Source organism: Anas platyrhynchos, chromosome 15, assembly GCF_047663525.1.
Source record: "Anas platyrhynchos isolate ZD024472 breed Pekin duck chromosome 15, IASCAAS_PekinDuck_T2T, whole genome shotgun sequence".
In the NCBI taxonomy this organism is placed as follows: domain Eukaryota; kingdom Metazoa; phylum Chordata; class Aves; order Anseriformes; family Anatidae; genus Anas; species Anas platyrhynchos.
Window position 1 is genome coordinate 16,577,966 of NC_092601.1, and position 16,776 is coordinate 16,594,741.

The window sequence follows — 16,776 nt, forward strand, 5'->3', positions numbered from 1 at the left end:
CCCGCGCCGCTCCCCGCCTTGCCCCCGCCCCCGCAGCGGCGGCGCACGCGCGGCCGGCGGGCGGGGGGGGCGCGCATGCGCAGAGCGCGTTTCCTGGCTCCCTTGTCAGGACCGGGCCGCCCCCCCCAACGCCCCCCCCCCCTTCCTCGGCCTCCGCCGCCCCCGTCCCGGTTTCTTCGTGTTTTTTTTTTCGGTTCCCGGAGCGGAGTCGCGTTGACTGCCCAGAGTCCGCGAGTCCCGCTCCGGTTCCGTCGCCTCAGGTGAGTCCCGGTGTCTGGGGAGCGGCTGTCGGCCCCCCCCCGGCCCGGTGCTGAGGAGGGGGGGGGGGGGATGGATGGCGGCGGGGAGGCGCCTCAGGGCCTGGGGGGAGGCCGGGCCCGGCCCTGCCGCTGAGGGAAAGAGAGGAGAGGGGAGGGGAGGGCTGGGGGGAGGCCTCCTGAGGGGCTGGGGGCTGTGGGGGGGGGAACGGGGCAGCTCCTCACGGGGGGGGCTCGGCCGGGCGGGTCCTGCCTCAGCCTCAAGCCCCCGGCCCTCTTGCCTCGGCCTCATTCCCCCCACGACCCTTTTGCCACCGTCCTTCCCCCCCCCCATGACCTTCCTGCTTCAGCCTCCTTGCCCCCCGCCCCTCCCCAGACCCTCCTGCCCCGGTTTCCATCCCTGCCCCTCTCCTCCTGCTTCAGCCCCCTGACCCATTTCACCCTCGGTTCCTGTGGGAACAGAACAGGGCAGGGCCGCAGCTAGCCGCCCCCCCTCCCAAAGCAGCTTTGTAACGCTCAGGGTGCTGTGGGGCTGGCCCGCGAGGGGTCACCCCCGTGGGAAGGCTACGCTGGGTGATTGGGGAGGGAGTGACAGCAGCAGGAGGCAGCCCTTTATTGAGGGGTGCTTCTCTTCCCCCTGTTTGAAAGTGGCTTCGGTGCTCTGAAAAGAGGTGAGGTCTAAAAAGAGCCCCTTCCCTCTCTTCCTCTCTCGCCCTCGCTCTCTGTCACACACACGTACGCTGTCTCTAATTCTGAATCAGCATCCTTGCCCGCCGCTTGTCCAGGGATGGCCTCGTGCCACAGATTTTGCACCCCGCTGAGAGCTGACAGCAGCTGAGTCCTGTGCTTCCCGACCTCCAGCTTCTCGGCCTGCATGCTCAAAACGCTTGTGCTGTGTGAAGGTGCAAGGCTTCTGCTCTCTCCCCTTTTAAAAAAGCAATTGACATTCAAGGACAGTTAGCTTTGCATTTGGAAAAGGGAAAAAAAGATCAGGGTGGCTGCATTAAATACCTAGCTAACAAAGTTGTCATAACTGTATCTTTCCTAAATGAGATGCTGAGGTTGGTTGATAGGGAAATACTGGGGGGTTACCACAGATGAAATGTCAAGAATCATAGAGCCAATTGCGCTTTCTAGCGAAATGTGAGTTCACGTTTCTAGTGAAATGCAATTTGTAAGGTTTTGTAAACATTTATCTTCCCAAAGAAAATCCTGTTGTAACTGTCAGACCAGGTGAATGAAAAAAATGTGCTTTTTTTGATTACCATCACTGCTTTTTTCTATGAACCTGTTACCAAACCAGAAGACAGCTTGCCACAGGTTCTGGTGCTTGAGACAAGAAGGGGTCATGTCTTTTGGCTAGATGGAAGCTTTGGGATCAGCCTGTAGGTTAGGGACTAAAAATTTCTGAGCTAGAAGTTATTGGGGGGGGACAGTGGTGTTCATGCATAGGGCCAGCCTGTGAAATAAATACCAGGGTTGTATTAGAAAGTGTTTTGAAATAGCTGCATTCCTTGGGGAGGGGAGATGGGATATTTTTACATTTTATTTCAGAAAGAGTAGAAAAGGCTGAGCATTCCTTGTTGGTCGCCCAGCTCTTCAACTTTTCCTGTATATGGAAATGTACTGCTACCGAATGCTGGCATGTGCTAAAGCGAGATCGTGGAAAACGCAATTTGCAGTCGTGTTTTGCTTATATTAACACACGGAATCCCAAATCATGGCTGCCCAAGGTCAGAGGTAACTCGGATTATGTCAGTGTTCTCACACTAATTAAAAAATAATAATAATTTTGCTTAGGACTGCGTGTAGTTACTAGTTGTGTTTGATCTGTAGAACGTGATGATTAGAAGAAAAATGAAAACCATGCCAGTTAAAATCATGAACTGGACTTCAAGCTCACATAGCTAAAAGCTATATTTAGAATACATTTAGTGTGTAACTGTAAGTCAGATTTCTTTAGAATAACAGTGCTTGATTTCTTTAAAAAAGAAAAAAACCTTTCCAGTTGCGTGCATTGGTGAGGTATTGTATCATCTGACCCCAAGACTCAGCACTTTCAGCTTCTTTATTAAACTAGCGGAGAGATAGTAACTGCTCGGCTCCTTACGGGCTTACTCATCTCTCATTCACTCCTGAGTTTCTGTTGGACTGCCACTCATTTCCTGTTTGCTTCCAAATTCCTACCTTGTCCTGAAGTCTCCACCCTCTGCTAACATGGCCATACTTGGCTATGTTGTAATTTCAGGCTGTAATGGGTGTGGATGTCTTGGAGTGACATCACAGAGATTTTTCTTTTTAGATGCATATGTAGGGGGAAGAAGACTTTGTACCATCAGCCAAGGAGAAATTGCCCTGAAAATGAGTGGAATACAGGGAAGGAGGAATTGATAAATCCGAGTTGTGTTGTATGCGTTGAGCTATGCGCGTTTTAATTATTACAGGTGACCTTGAGTCCTTACAGAGTTATCTTCCATCCCTGCATGCTGCCCTTGATTAACGCAGGACATAGAACACGATACGGTATTTTAAACAGCTTTGTAGTCGCTTGGCAGTGCACCTCCGATTGCAGATGTTCAGCACTGTCTCTTTTACAGCCATAAGTTAAAGAAAAAAATAGGTATTTAGATTAAAAAAAAAAATATATATATATATATTTACAGATGAGAAGAACTCAGCTTGTTCTTCCACTGCTTAAATCTCGTGGGGGCAAAATCCTAACTATAAAACAGTGAAGTGCTAGGATTAATTTGAAGAAATTACTAATTAATTTATTACTGATCTTAGTCATTTTTCCCTAGGATACATGTAAAATCAAATAACATATCAGCAGATTATAGTTACACATCAGTGTTCTGGACACATCAGTTTAACTTCCCTATTTTCCTATCAAAAATAGAGATCACCGTAGTGCTGGGAGCCTTGATACGTATCAGGATTTTGATTCAATTCACTGAGATAAGTCACTAGATCTATTTATTTATAATACTGTAGTTCCACAATTTTAGTTTTGTTCATAAGAACCTCTTCTCTCGTCTCTAAGGATATCCCAAGAAGCAAGGGCATCTTAGAGCAGTTGCAAATTAATTATAGTGAGCAAAACAGTTAAAATTTATTGGCCTGTTAAAGGTATCAAAGTGTGGCAAAAGGAGCTCTTTAGAGGTCTTAGCATATTTACTGGGCAAGTGTCATTAAATTATTATACTGGGCTGGAGCAACCTTGTGATGAAGAGTGATTTTTGTTCTGATAACTATTAAATTTTGAAGAGTTTTGTTTTCACTTTTACACCTTTCAGCTTTTTCACTTTTTGCAACATAGGAACACCTTTAACTCGGAATGTCTCTGCATCAGTTTTTATTGGAGCCAATCACCTGCCATGCGTGGAACAGAGACCGTACTCGTAAGTACTATGCTGGTTTTAATTTTGTCTTTCACCTGTTCTTACCTCTTCGTCAGAGTGTTGATCTTGCTAAGCGCTCCATTTATAATCAAAAAAAGCATGCTACAGTCTTCTAAAACTGAGCTTTTAGAGACTTGCTAGTGCCTATTGGTCTGCAGCTCATGAGAGTTTGACCTGGCCCTTACTTTCTTTAACCTTAATAGCATATTTTTCTACTAAAATTTGGATGAAAATGCTCTGTATTTCTGTTCAGTATACTCCTGATCTTGTTAAAACTGTGATTATTTGATATTATCCAGGGATGCTAGCCATTTGGTTACAAGACCTATGTAATTATCCTGAAAATTGAGAAGACAGGTTTTAGACTGGAAAAGTATGATGTGTATAGTATAAGGATATATCTTTCCATGTCTAATGGTATTAAAAAGCCTTCTGTACTACTAAAGTGTTTCTTTCCTTCTTCAAGAGATCGCCATTAGCCCTAATAATCATGAAGTCCACATCTACAAGAAGAGTGGGAACCAGTGGGTAAAAGCTCACGAGCTAAAGGAGCACAATGGACACATTACAGGTAAGAGAACAACGCGCTGTGCCAGACTTTAAATGCGTCCGCCCCCTGCTTTCCCCAGCTGAGCATCTGAACAGGAAATCTGCAAGTGTTGAGTAAGTAGATCTTTTTATAGGTTGGCATTCCCACTTTATGGAGAGTTTTGCAGCATTTTCCTGGACTGCGTGCTGTGAATGTTAGGAAGAAAAGCTCTCCTCAGTTACTCTACCAAAATGTCTGGAAACAGAAACTTTCTTTCTTAATTATTGTTTATTTTTCATACCCAATAACATAACGAGATCAAGCGTTCAGTCTCCTGAAGTAATCTGGTCGTGTCATAAACTCTCCTGGTGGTACATGCTGCTCCCTTTCGAGTGCTGGCTCAAAACTTCATGAATTATACAAGTGTTGGTTTCTGGTTTCCGACAGCAATAAATATCCTTTTGTAGGGATTCATTGCACCAAGTTCATATCAGTACATTTTTCCTTCCTCTTTGCTACAGCACTCTGGCAATGGGTTGATAAGTGTTTTAATTACCGCAGCTGCCAAGAGAAACAGTCTTTCCCTTTCTTTGTGCTCATGCAGAAAAATTCGCATCCTCAGTGAGCAAAAAGAGGAGCACCTTTCCAGTCAGGTGCATGAGGAAAGAAAACTTCTAAGAACTGGCTTGACTTTGCAAAGTGAAAAGCAAGATAACAAAAAAAGCCTCTTTTGCCCATGTTTGGGAGGAGATTGTATTGATTATAATTCATATTTTGACACTTAGTCATTGGTAGCTAGAAATTTGGTCTTCCAAGGAACGTATAATTCTGAGGTATAATTCCACTCGAAGCGCTCAGTCTTGGACTTGAGGCAAACACTCAGTGAGCACGTTTCACTGCAGATCCGTGGTATCTGTAGAGCCCCCAATGAAAATGTAAGAAGGGCTGCCACAACGAGTCACAAGGTGTTAGTTTTAAAAGGTCATTGTTCTTTGGTAGTCTTTTATATTACTTCTGTGTGTGTGAGAGATCCTTTTATGAGGGCTTTATTCTCTAAGGAAGTGACTGTAATTAATACAAGCACCTGCCCAAAACAGCAATATCCTTTATTCTGTTCTCAACTCACTAATGGGCAAAACTGTCTGCCCCACAGCATTTTGCAGGACCTTTATTCAATTTGTCTGGTTTTTGCTGTCAGAGCACAACTGTACGTGCTCTTTTGTGAAGAGCCACTTGGCTGAATTTACAAATGACATGCTGTTCCCCAAAGATGTTTTTCTGCATTTTTCTTTTACTTGTTGGTGTTAGAGAGAAGCTAAATAGACATGGCTTGGGAAAAGAGCTCACACTGCTTTCCAGCAAGGCATGTACCTTTGGAATACTACGTGCTGTGTTGTCTTAAAGAGTGGACATAAATTGTGGTTAGACACAGGAGAGAGATTGATGAAACTGCCTGTTGCCTCTGACAGGAGGCTGCTGCCACTCTGACTTCTGATCATAAGGGACGAGGTCCCTAATCTGGCCTTTTTGTGTCTTGATTCAGGGATTGGTGGTGAGCTGCTTCTGTTCACTTTTAGTAAGAACATTATTCACTCTTCTTGCAGGGTTAGTTTCCTGCTAAGTTAAAAATCTGAACTTGCCAACAGATCAGAACGCTGGTGCTGGTGCAGGGGAGGTGGTAGGATAAAAAGAGGCTCGATGGTCTCTCCTTCATAAGCAGTGCTAGACTGACTTGTAGAACTGTGGTTTCAGGCTGTCTCAGAATTGGATTTTTAATACTGAACACAGAAAACAGTCGAAATCTAATTTTGTGGCAGGAGAGTTAAGGCTTGCACCATGCATCTCAAATACGGATGCTAAAGAAAGATGAAAAATAATGCTGCCCTGAGAGTTTCCAGTTAAGAATGTCCTTCGGTGCAGAGGAAAGGGAAAGAAGCAATGGCAGGTTTTTCAAAGGTTTCATTTGGCTTTATTCTTTGAATTTGTTTCTTTTGCTTGGTCAACGTTTCTTTCTCACAGCTTAAATAGCAGGGACTAAATGTAAGGATTTTATCAGTACATAAAGATCAATAACTGCTAACTGGGCGAAAAACACCCCGTTATATAAACTTTTAGATCGTGACTGCGGTCTGGCATTGCGCAGACAGCTCTGCTAGAGCTTTGTGCAGAGCTGTAGAATTGCTGGGTTTCGGCTGTTTGCAACAGCCTCTTGCAGAAGAAATCAGTGATTTGAAGAGTGCCAGTGGACGGATTTTAGCCAGTCTGCAGAGCTCCACCTGTTGGCCAGCTGTCAGAGCTGGCTTCCTTAGCGGGCAAATTCTCTGAGGAATCTAGAAACTCAGGAGCTGTGATTTTGATGAAAGCTAGATGGAGAACGTGATATCCACAACGCTTAGAAATGGTACCTGGAGAATAAGCGAACAAGGGGAATGGTAACGTAACATTATTAACTGTCTCTGTGGGAGAAGGCTACAAGATTTTCTCTGTTTTGAATTACTATAAAGCAAACAGTAGAAATGGGAAAGATTATTAACGTGAGGTCTGAATTGCAGGTATTGACTGGGCTCCCAAAAGCGATCGCATCGTAACTTGCGGAGCCGACCGTAACGCCTACGTCTGGAGTCAGAAAGACGGCGTGTGGAAGCCAACGCTTGTCATCCTGAGAATTAATCGTGCAGCCACCTTTGTGAAATGGTCTCCCTTGGAGAATAAATTTGCTGTAGGAAGTGGAGCTCGACTTATATCTGTGTGCTACTTCGAATCTGAAAATGACTGGTGAGCTGCTTTATTTCCATTTTTACCTTTAAGGTCAGCTTGGGAAAACTAAAGCCTGGTGATTAGTGGTAGTAACCAGGTTACCCTTTTAATAATTCCAAAATTTTCATGAAACAGAGGGGGGGATAGACCTCATCAGTTCTTTCATAGACTTCTACATCCTAGGGAAAAGGATTTTTACTTCTTTTCTGTAGTGTAGCACCTGCAGGCCTTTGACTTGGCCTCTTCTCAGGTTTTGCATGTTGGCATGGGTGTGTTCTTGTTCACAGCCATAAATGTATGTTGCTGTTCTAAAAGTGCTAGAATTTCTGCAGAGTAGAAGTTTCTTTAGCACAGCTGTGTGGTTGAAAAAAAAGAAGTGCTTTCTCTTGCTCCACACCCTTTCCAGAATGAGTAAAGTCTTCCATATTGATTATTTTGGATCACTTATTGTCATTAAAGAATTCAAGTCTGTCAGTTATCTCCAGGGTGGTCTATTAGAAGATGTTCAAGCTTGTCACCTACCCGTTCTGTCATCTATTGTTACTGTTCATAGATTTCAGACAGGATTAGCACAAATTTCTACCATTGATATTCTTTTCCTCTTTCAAACCTAATGTAGTGCTTCTGCTCTTTAATGGATCTACAGCTATAGCTGTACATATTGGAGCTACGTTTACTGTATCACCTGTAGGTGAAATCAGGATGTTAAGTATCTATTATTTTGGGTAAATGTATAAAAACACAGGTCTCTGTTCCCAGAGTTCTGTGTGCATTCTCCCATATGGAGATGTTAAACAATGAGACCATTGGCAAAATTCTCTTTAGCTTGTTGTGGACTTCTCTGCTTTCCAGTATATTCAGTTATTAATGTTTTTTCTGCCTCACTTGCCTGCAGAAGAATCAAACCCCTCCTGTGCTGAAGACAAATAATTTAATGTGATCCTTAAAACTGCTTCTGCTTGTTGGAAGGAAATTCAAAGAAAAATCACCATTATCCCAAAAGCCATCCAGTGAATAACAGATTTCCTTACTACTTTGTAAATGGTTCAAACAAAACCATTTTTTATTATACTTGAAATAATTGAGATATATCGTTGGCAGTTCACCCATTTATGTGTTGGGCTTTATAACTATTGTTCTATTAAACAGTAGAAAAGTTGGCAAGCAAGAGAGGTGACTGTAAAACTTCTTGGAAGGAGCTGGAGAGGAAGTGTACTCAGTGATCTAATAAAATAATGCTCCTTAGCTCAGTATCACAGTCAAAGCTGTGCAAAACTATGTTAAGGACTTCACTATGATGTGTTATAAAAATTAGTTAGAAGGAGAAAAGGATTCAGAGGAAGACATGTATATTTAACGTTTGGTGGTATTCACAATTTTAATTTAGATAACCACGTAGAGTTCATGGACTGTAGAAGGGAATATGAAGGATTTGGGCATAACGTGAGTTTTTGTGCTAAACTGATGTGTTTAGTCATTGGCAAGAGGTGATCTTTTTGAGGCATATTTCTTGGGTTTGGGGGAATCAGGTAAAATATTTTCATCTATAAATCTTCTCTTTTCTTTTAAATTAGGTGGGTGAGCAAGCACATTAAAAAGCCCATCCGTTCCACTGTCCTCAGCCTGGACTGGCACCCCAACAACGTTTTGCTGGCTGCTGGATCCTGTGACTTCAAGTGCAGGTGAGAGAGAATAAAGCACCAGTAAATGAGTTTGGTTTACGGGCTGGTCAGTAACACGAGCATGTTGATCACACATTTGCTATCAAAATAGAAGACAGCTCAGCACATACTGATGTCATTACCAGAATAAAATGTCCAGCCTAAGAGATTTTGACCTGGCTGCTACTGCATGCACACTTTGGCTACTAACATTTATCTCTTGGGGCACACCTGAATTCAGTGAACTGGCGGGTTTCTTTACTAGCAGTGCACGGAAGTACCACTATTATATGTGCAGTGAGTGCTGAGTCGTTAGTCTGAAATTAGACTTACAGGTGCTATCTTGTAGAAAAACACCACTACTAATTATTTAGAGTATTAAAAGCCATATCCTAATGCTGCAGCTTGGAGAGGAGGTACCTGACCTTTCTCTTCCCTGAGTCGCTTGTTCACTCCACTTCTCCTGTGCTAACATTCTTGCAGCCATATCTTGAGTGAGGTCAAGAAATCCATCCACCTGTAACTCAGTGCAACAAAACACCATTTTTGCAGGACGCTAGGAAGAAGGCTGGTATAAGCAGATGGGCACGTGAGGCGGATGGGGTAGTTTTTCAAGCTGAGTGTGAAGTTACACCATGAGGGATATAGGTTCTGCGAGATGCTTTGCGCTCTGTGACTGGGGATGCTGCACCAAAGCCTGCATGGGGAACTGTATGCAGAGTGGTTGACTTTTTAATTCATATTTTACTTAACCACTTGTACCTTGAATAATAACGAAAGCCGCTTTTCTTAAATTCTTTATGTAATAGGGCAATTTTAAAGCTTCAAAGTGTGTACTAAAAATGACTAAGAAGGAGTGGGAGGGGGAGGTGGGACCAACTATTGCATTCCTTATTTCAGAATGAAGCACGTGCATCTACAGTCAATCCTTTGTTACCTTTTTATGTAAGGAGAGAGGTTAAATGGCAGCTGGGCAAGAAGAGGAGAGCTGTCTCCCTTTCCTGCCTTATCTCCAATTTTAATTAAATAAGCTGTGAATGTTCACTTCCTTTCACTAAAAAAATGTGATGTAAAAAGTAGTCATTCATCTTCCAGAAGCAGCTGCTATTCACATGGGCAATTTTTTTCATGTGTGTTCATAAAGCATCTTGGGATTCTGACATTAGGTCAGCTGATTTGTCTTTGACTTTGGACTTCTGCTGTTTTGTCTCCAAGCCTTGTTCAGTGCTTATTACGTACATTGGATCCCTGATTATTTCCTCTTCCCTACTTTGAGAAACTGGAATTGAATTATTTTCTGTTCATTATGATTTAATTTTTTTTTTTTTTTTTGAAGAAAGTCAAGACATGGTTGTCAATTTTCTAGGTGTGTTTTCTAGAAGACTTACTTTTGTCTATTGTTTCCCATCAGGAAACTCATTCTGTCCTACATCTTTTGTCTGAAAATGCTGTATATTTAAAACACACACAACCACAACAACAAAAAACATGAAAACAGATCTTGGTTTAAAACATTTGGGAAACCTTCTGCTCTCATTTAGATTATACCATAGGATGAACCATTTAATAATATTGCTGCTTTTAGTATAGAAATCTCCATACAGGAATATTAAAGGAAGAAAGGGAAAGTTGAGATTGGTACTGAGCTTGTTTCATTTGTTTCCCCAAGCCCATGAAAGAATATTGTCTCTGCTAAATGATGAATAAAGATCTCCAGAACAGTTCTAGGGAATGTTTAGTTACATATTAAAGATGATAAAGACATCTGGGCCTGAAGTATGCATCTGTTCTGATAGGTGGTTCTGAATTAAATCATGCAGTGGATCTGCCAGAGCCACTGCCAGCTAATAAGCAGCTAAGTGGGAGACATTTTGGAAAAAGAATGGAGGGCAGAAGAGACTCCAAGTTGATAGGTATTCAGCAGTTTTTTTGGTGGCTGGCTTAGATGAGCTCCTCTTACATTTGTCTTTAGTAATACATGTAGCTAACAGCACCATATAGGTGTGAATTTTATATTCTTGCTTGAACAACATTGCTGCAGGAATGAAAATCATTTCCCAATATTCTTTGAAGGCTGGGGCCTTCAAGCTGAGGAAGTGAAGAGACTTTTTTTAAACCAATAGTTATCTTCAAGGTCTCTCACTACTTAGGAATGCTTTTTCTGCCTGGTGTCAAAGGCTGCTGCTTTAAACATCTTGTCCTATTTCCATACATTAAGAGAACCATCCTTTCAGACGGCTCTATAAAAGTAAATTTGTTGAAGGATTACCATTAGATTATATTTAAACTGATATAGCTGAGCATAATTTTGTACTTAATTCTCTGAAAATCTGTACCTAATATAGCTGCAGTTAAACCCTTCATGTACCAAATGATCAGCTGTATTTGAATAAACTGAATATAGGCACTTTCTGAAGTGCATACCCCACACATGTAAAAGATTTAAATAATAATAAAACAAAAATAACAAAAAAAAAAAAAAAAAAAAAAAAAAAAAAAAAAAAACAACTAGAGTGGTGGTAGAGGAAGCAACGCTTCCTTAAACTCACTATAAAATAATTCCTTTTAGTGTTTGACTGCAATTGTGAATGTTTGATTGCTTTTTTTTTTTTTTTTTTTTTTACTGAAATATTTCTCTGGCAGTAGTATGGCATAGCTCATTTGTTCCTCCTGTTCGATGGACTCTAATCCTATGTTTGTGACGTCCTAGTAACTTCCATGGTAACAGTGGAGAACACCATATTGTGGCATGTCTGAATCATGCAGAAGGAATTTGATGAAAGGGGGAGGCTTTCTATTTAAACATATCTTGAAAATTGTAGTGCTGGGAAAAAAACTATAAAAACATGGTGGTATTTCAGGTTTTAAAGGCATTCCTTCAGTAATGAGCCAGATTAAGGTAGTTCAGAGCCCCTTTGCTGGCATTTGAACATCTTTTTTTTTTTATTTTTTTCACTGGAATCCTGCTAAGAAGTGAATATTCTTAAAATGTGGGTAATTTTCTAGGTGTTTGTATTAGTGTCTAGTTATACATTATTGGACTGGGTGATCTTGGAGGTCTTTTCCAACCTAAATGATTCTGTGATTGTACCTCTTGGTTTTCCTCTAACTGAAGAATTGACTCTGAGGCTCATTAGCAGTGCAAAAGGATGAAAGGGAAATCTTAGCAGAGTGGAAAACGTAAGGAAACTGTGAGGTTTTGTGCCATCTTCTGGAAACAAGGAGAGGTAAAAAAAAAATAGAGTATTTATGAGAAACCTATATACGTTACACCCTTTGTACTGTTGTTTTCTCTCCTTGTCTACTGAATCCTCCCAGCTGCTGAAAGATAATACAGTATTTTATTTTGGTAGAAATAGAATGCATCTAGTTGCTCGCAATGTGAAATGTATATGCAGCTCCCAGGAGGTTTTTTTAATATCTGTGTTCATGCAGAATTTTTTTATTTGCAGGGTGTTTTCTGCTTACATTAAGGAGGTGGATGAAAAACCAGCCAGTACACCATGGGGCTCCAAAATGCCTTTTGGGCAGCTGATGTCCGAATTTGGGGGCGCTGGAAGTGGCGGATGGGTGCATAGTGTCAGTTTCTCTGCCAGCGGTAACCGCCTAGCCTGGGTCAGTCATGATAGTACTGTGTCAGTTGCTGATGCCTCAAAAAATATGATGTAAGTATGCTCTTTCTGATGGCTATTAAATGTTTGACACTAGAAAGAAGCAGTATGTGGAATGCTGTGCTCGCAGCTACAAGAGGGAAGCTGTGACTGCTATTTCCAGTTTTGACAGTTTTACCGTACGTTCCAGGAGTCTCTTTGAGGCCTACATAAATAAGGTAGAATTTGTAGAGTTTTAGATTATATAATTCTCATTTCTTTTAGGAATTCTTCAGTGAGGACACAGTCATTTGATTTTGGAAAAAAAGGGGGGTTGAGAAAAGCATTTGGGAAAAAAAAAAAAAGGGTTCTACTGGTGATATTGGAAACAAATTATTTCCTTGTAAATGGATCCGAGTGACCTGCAGAAACATGCTCGCTCCATAACTAAGGCCCTGTGTCCAGTCAGGGTCTGGGAAATAATTTGTTGATTTCATGAAATGTTAATTCCGACCACTGTCCTTCAGACACTGCTGCAGGGTTTCTACTTACGCCTTCTAATCCAGCAAAGCATTTTATTAACAATTTCTCCTTCTGTTCCTCATCTTGATGTTGATAACTTCTCAGTCTCTGTGGCTTTCTAACTAAGGAAGAGATTCCACTTAGATTTTGGTAGCAGAGGTACCTGGTGGGTCATTCAGGCATTGCTGTGCTTAATTTTGAATTATGGTTCTGATGGCTATAGCTGTGTAAGTACCTGGCTAAGGACGTAATTAAGTATAAAGTTCTAGAATTCCTTTCTCGTTTATTATAAAAACCACAAAAAATGACCTAATTTAACATACAGGCTTTTTTGTCCTCAAAAGATGATGACAAACACTAAAACTTCAAGTGCTTTTTTGTTGCAAATCAAACTAATAGCTTTGTCAATTTGAAACTTGGGGGAGCAGGTATTCTTTTTTAAATTCTGGCCACAGTTTAGACACAATACTAGATGTTTTCACTTGGAAAAGTTGATTTTTTTAATAGAACTTCCAGGACACTTTATTAGGTCAAAACTTTTTATGAGAAATTGCAGCCTTCTGGTGTCACCTCAGGACAACTGAGCTACACTGACTTCTGTTTCAATAATCTTTGTGTGGGAACAGTCTCTTTAATTTTTTTTTGTTGGAGCCAAAGATGTGAGGTTTCACTGAAGTCCTCTAACAAATGTTCTTGTGTTCAGGGTTTCGCAGCTGAAAACAGAGTTCCTCCCACTCCTGAGCGTGTCATTTGTCTCTGAGAACAGTGTGGTGGCAGCTGTAAGTGTCTATTATTTCCTCCTTGTAGAGCGTTTTAGGATTTTGGAGAGTGAGAAACACCATGCGTTGTAAAGTTAGTAACAAGCAAGATCTCCCGTAGTGTCAGTCTTTGCATTTCTGTAATTAACGGCAGCAGAAAAAAGAAGCTGTGGTGGTTGTGTTTCTTCTCACGCTTTCCTGACGTGTGGTTGCAGGGCCATGATTGCTGCCCGATGCTTTTTAACTGTGATGACCGTGGCTCGCTGACCTTCATTTCGAAACTAGACATTCCAAAACAGAGCATCCAGCGCAATATTTCCGCCATGGAACGCTTCCGAAATATGGATAAAAGAGCCACTACAGAAGATCGTAACACTACCCTGGAGACACTGCACCAAAACAGTATAACGTGAGTGTCTTGGCCGTCAGGATGAGGGGAAGGAATGCTCTCCTCATCGCTTTGGTTTCACAGGACATACCAAAAAACCTATGAGAGCTTGAATTTGCCATACTATAGGGGTGTAGCTGGTATCCCCTTCCCATTTTAGCCTTTCACTGACAGCTGCCTGTTTCTGGGAATCGTGGAAGCTTGTAAAGTTAATCATTAACATTGCATGCATGCTACTTCTGTTTGCTCGTGTTTAATGTGTTCTGTAACTTGAACACAGTTTATCTTATCAAATATGTAAATAATTCACAAGAGGGTGGTAGTACTGCAAAATCCAGTCAGGAGTATTCACCTGAAACAGGAATTCACATACCAACTTACTTCAGTTGTTATTTCTGTATGCATTATTTATCAAAAGGGCTGATTCAGGTTAATCGAGTAAAATATCCTTGCATTTAAAAAAGAACACGAGCCCAGAGGATGCTAACGTTTCTGAAGCAATTTGTCTTTTTCCAAATAAAATGTTTAGACTAGAGCCACCAAGCGATAAAAGAGCTTTCAGCATCCTTTTTGTCTGCTTATTTTTCTGAAGCATTGTACCAAAGATCTAGCATAAGCTCTCTTATACTCATGTTTCCCTTTGGAAGAGTAGGAGTTGAATTCAGCCCAAATTTCCCAGCTTTTTGGCTCTCTGGAATGGGTGTCTGCCTTACAGCTCTCGCTCTCTGTTTTCAGCCAAGTGTCTATTTATGAGATAGACAAACGAGATTGTCGTAAATTCTGCACCACCGGCATTGATGGAGCAATGACCATCTGGGATTTCAAGGTATGCTTTTACTGCCATGTTTATGTGAACTGGTTGCACTGGTGACTTTTTTTTGATCTCTAGGATCAGCCTCCAGGGCTCAACCCTAATGTGAGTTTTATTAGCAGTAGGAAATCCAGCCCGGAATATCAAGACCATTAGTGAATTGCATAAGGAAGACAGATTCAAGATTCAGTGTAAATGCAGATATGCTTTGCTTAGCAGATGGTGCTGATCCAGACTTATTTTTTTAATGGGATCTCTTAATGTCCCTGTAGGAATCCCACTAATTATTTCCTTTTCCAACCCATACCTTAGCTGCAGTCGGGCTGGAATGATCATTGGTATGACAAGGCCCACTGTCCCTTCTTGCTCCTGTCCTTTTGGACTCTGCTTACTGTCTTTATGCAGAACAGGGCCCTGTCATCTCTTAATTAACTCATCAAAGTAGTTAAAAGTTACCTCAAAGCATTAGAAAATACGCATTGTATTCAAAACCTCAAAAGGATTTAATGCACCTGCTTGCTTTGCCAAGGACTGGCCAACAGAGGTCTCTGCTGGCCTCCCCAGGCTGTGCACTGGCTTTTAGGAAAATAATTGTTTATAATACATAATACCAAAAAGCTGTGGTGGGCACAGGGGCCAAATCAGAAATTGAGGTAATATATGAACTGTCTGAATGCAGTTTCAGGGGGAGGGGGTGGAACCATTGGTCTATGTGTGTGAGTTTGAAATTAATAATTATGGTGGTTTCTGGCTCTTGAATGAGAGTAATCTCAAGTATTGTGTTTGTTTTGCTCTATTTTTCTTAACATCACCCTTCACAGTGAATTATTTGACACTGGATACTGTAGCAGGCTGTGACTTAAAATTTTCTCTCTTTCAAGACCTTAGAGTCTTCTATTCAAGGTCTACGAATCATGTAAAGATGGATTTCCGTGATCTAGCAGGACAAACTGCTTGACAGAATGCAGCTCCCACATCTGCACAAACCCGAAAAGGGAGGAGAAAGGTGGAATATTTGGAAACACTGAGAAAATACAGCTTGGCAGATTTTCTTTTGAATCTAAATTTGGTGAATTGTGTTGGTTTCAAAATCAGCTGTGATTGTTCTTTTTTATTTTTTTCAGTTGGTTGTTTCATTCCATTCTTTACCAAAGCTGCTCCTTAAGTAGTTTATTGCAGGACGTTATGAATCACTAACTTAAAAGGGGAATTTTATGTAAATTGTCTGCTAGAAATAATAATAATAATAAAAAAAAGAAAAACAGATCCTTTGTGTTTCGGTGCTCATTAAGTTATTTTAAAAAGGATGTTACAGGAATGAACTCAGATAAAGAGTGTAGAAACCCCCTGAACTGGTGGTTTATCGCCTTAAAACAGGAAGAGTTCATCTTAACTGAAAGTTTCAGGTTAACAGATGAAGATCTAAAGTACTGAAGATCTGGATGTGAAGGTTCAGCGAGGCTTCTTTCAGGGGAATCGTTCCCTTGAGGTGATGATCTTTGAGGATGAGCAGTTTTGTCCTACTGACTCTTAGTTCTGTCTGCCTGGCATTTTCTCCGGTCATAATAATAGCAAATTAACCTGAATGTCTTTTTCATTGTCTGCTTAGTGGGTCGTGGTTTTACAAAGGCAAGTGACCAGAACTGTGTGTAGGTACCTCTGGGAGTTGTACAAAGACTGCTCACAGCGTGGTGCCAAGGATACGGTGTGGAAGGCTGCGTGTGGAAAGTGAGGTGAAAATCTGCTGAGTCGGATCTTTAGGGAAGACAAATTAAAAAGCAAATCACTTTGTAAGCCCATGAAGCTGCACAGACCTGCACGTCGTGTTAGAGCTGAGTGCTCAGCCCATAAAGCTCCGTGTTTATAATGACCGGTGGAGAAATGAAGCACATTTAACAGAGGTAACAGCACACACTGGCTTCTGCACAGATCCTTTGTCTCCAGGTGACAGTCTTTTGAAGCTCAGTTCGGTTTGGTAGCTCGCTGAGGCACATAACTTATTTTATTCACACAGTCCAGTTAAGATTAACTGTACTGCTGCCTTGAGGCTCGCTTCAGGCCGTGCTTGGGAGGGGATTACCTGGCTCAGAGCATTGCTTTAT

The 16,776-nt window shown here is 41.5% G+C and overlaps 1 protein-coding gene across 3 annotated transcripts; it reads left to right on the forward strand.

Annotated features, from left to right (window-relative positions):
* Positions 1-48: 48 nt before the first annotated feature.
* ARPC1A (actin related protein 2/3 complex subunit 1A) lies at positions 49-15,940 on the forward strand. Of its 3 annotated transcripts, none has more exons than XM_027469055.3 (10): positions 49-260; positions 3,577-3,658; positions 4,125-4,229; positions 6,740-6,962; positions 8,519-8,626; positions 12,058-12,270; positions 13,421-13,496; positions 13,691-13,884; positions 14,599-14,689; positions 15,556-15,940. In XM_027469055.3, exons 2-10 carry the CDS (start codon positions 3,595-3,597, stop codon positions 15,592-15,594), a joined length of 1,113 nt encoding a protein of 370 aa, XP_027324856.1. In that variant the 5' UTR covers positions 49-260; positions 3,577-3,594; the 3' UTR covers positions 15,595-15,940. The 3 variants fall into 3 exon arrangements, with proteins under 3 accessions (XP_027324856.1, XP_027324857.1, XP_012955617.1); XM_027469056.3 differs by having other exon boundaries at positions 61-260; positions 3,554-3,658; XM_013100163.5 differs by lacking the exon at positions 49-260 and adding an exon at positions 553-928.
* The last annotated feature ends 836 nt before the right edge of the window (positions 15,941-16,776 follow it).

Bases quoted from the DNA above. Each gene is read 5' to 3' on its own strand.
- ARPC1A (XM_027469055.3), top strand. From the start codon at position 3,595: ATGTCTCTGCATCAGTTTTTATTGGAGCCAATCACCTGCCATGCGTGG. The intron at 4,230-6,739 runs GTAAGAGAACAA...TCTGAATTGCAG, and splicing joins GCACAATGGACACATTACAG to GTATTGACTGGGCTCCCAAA. The intron at 6,963-8,518 runs GTGAGCTGCTTT...CTTTTAAATTAG, and splicing joins TTCGAATCTGAAAATGACTG to GTGGGTGAGCAAGCACATTA.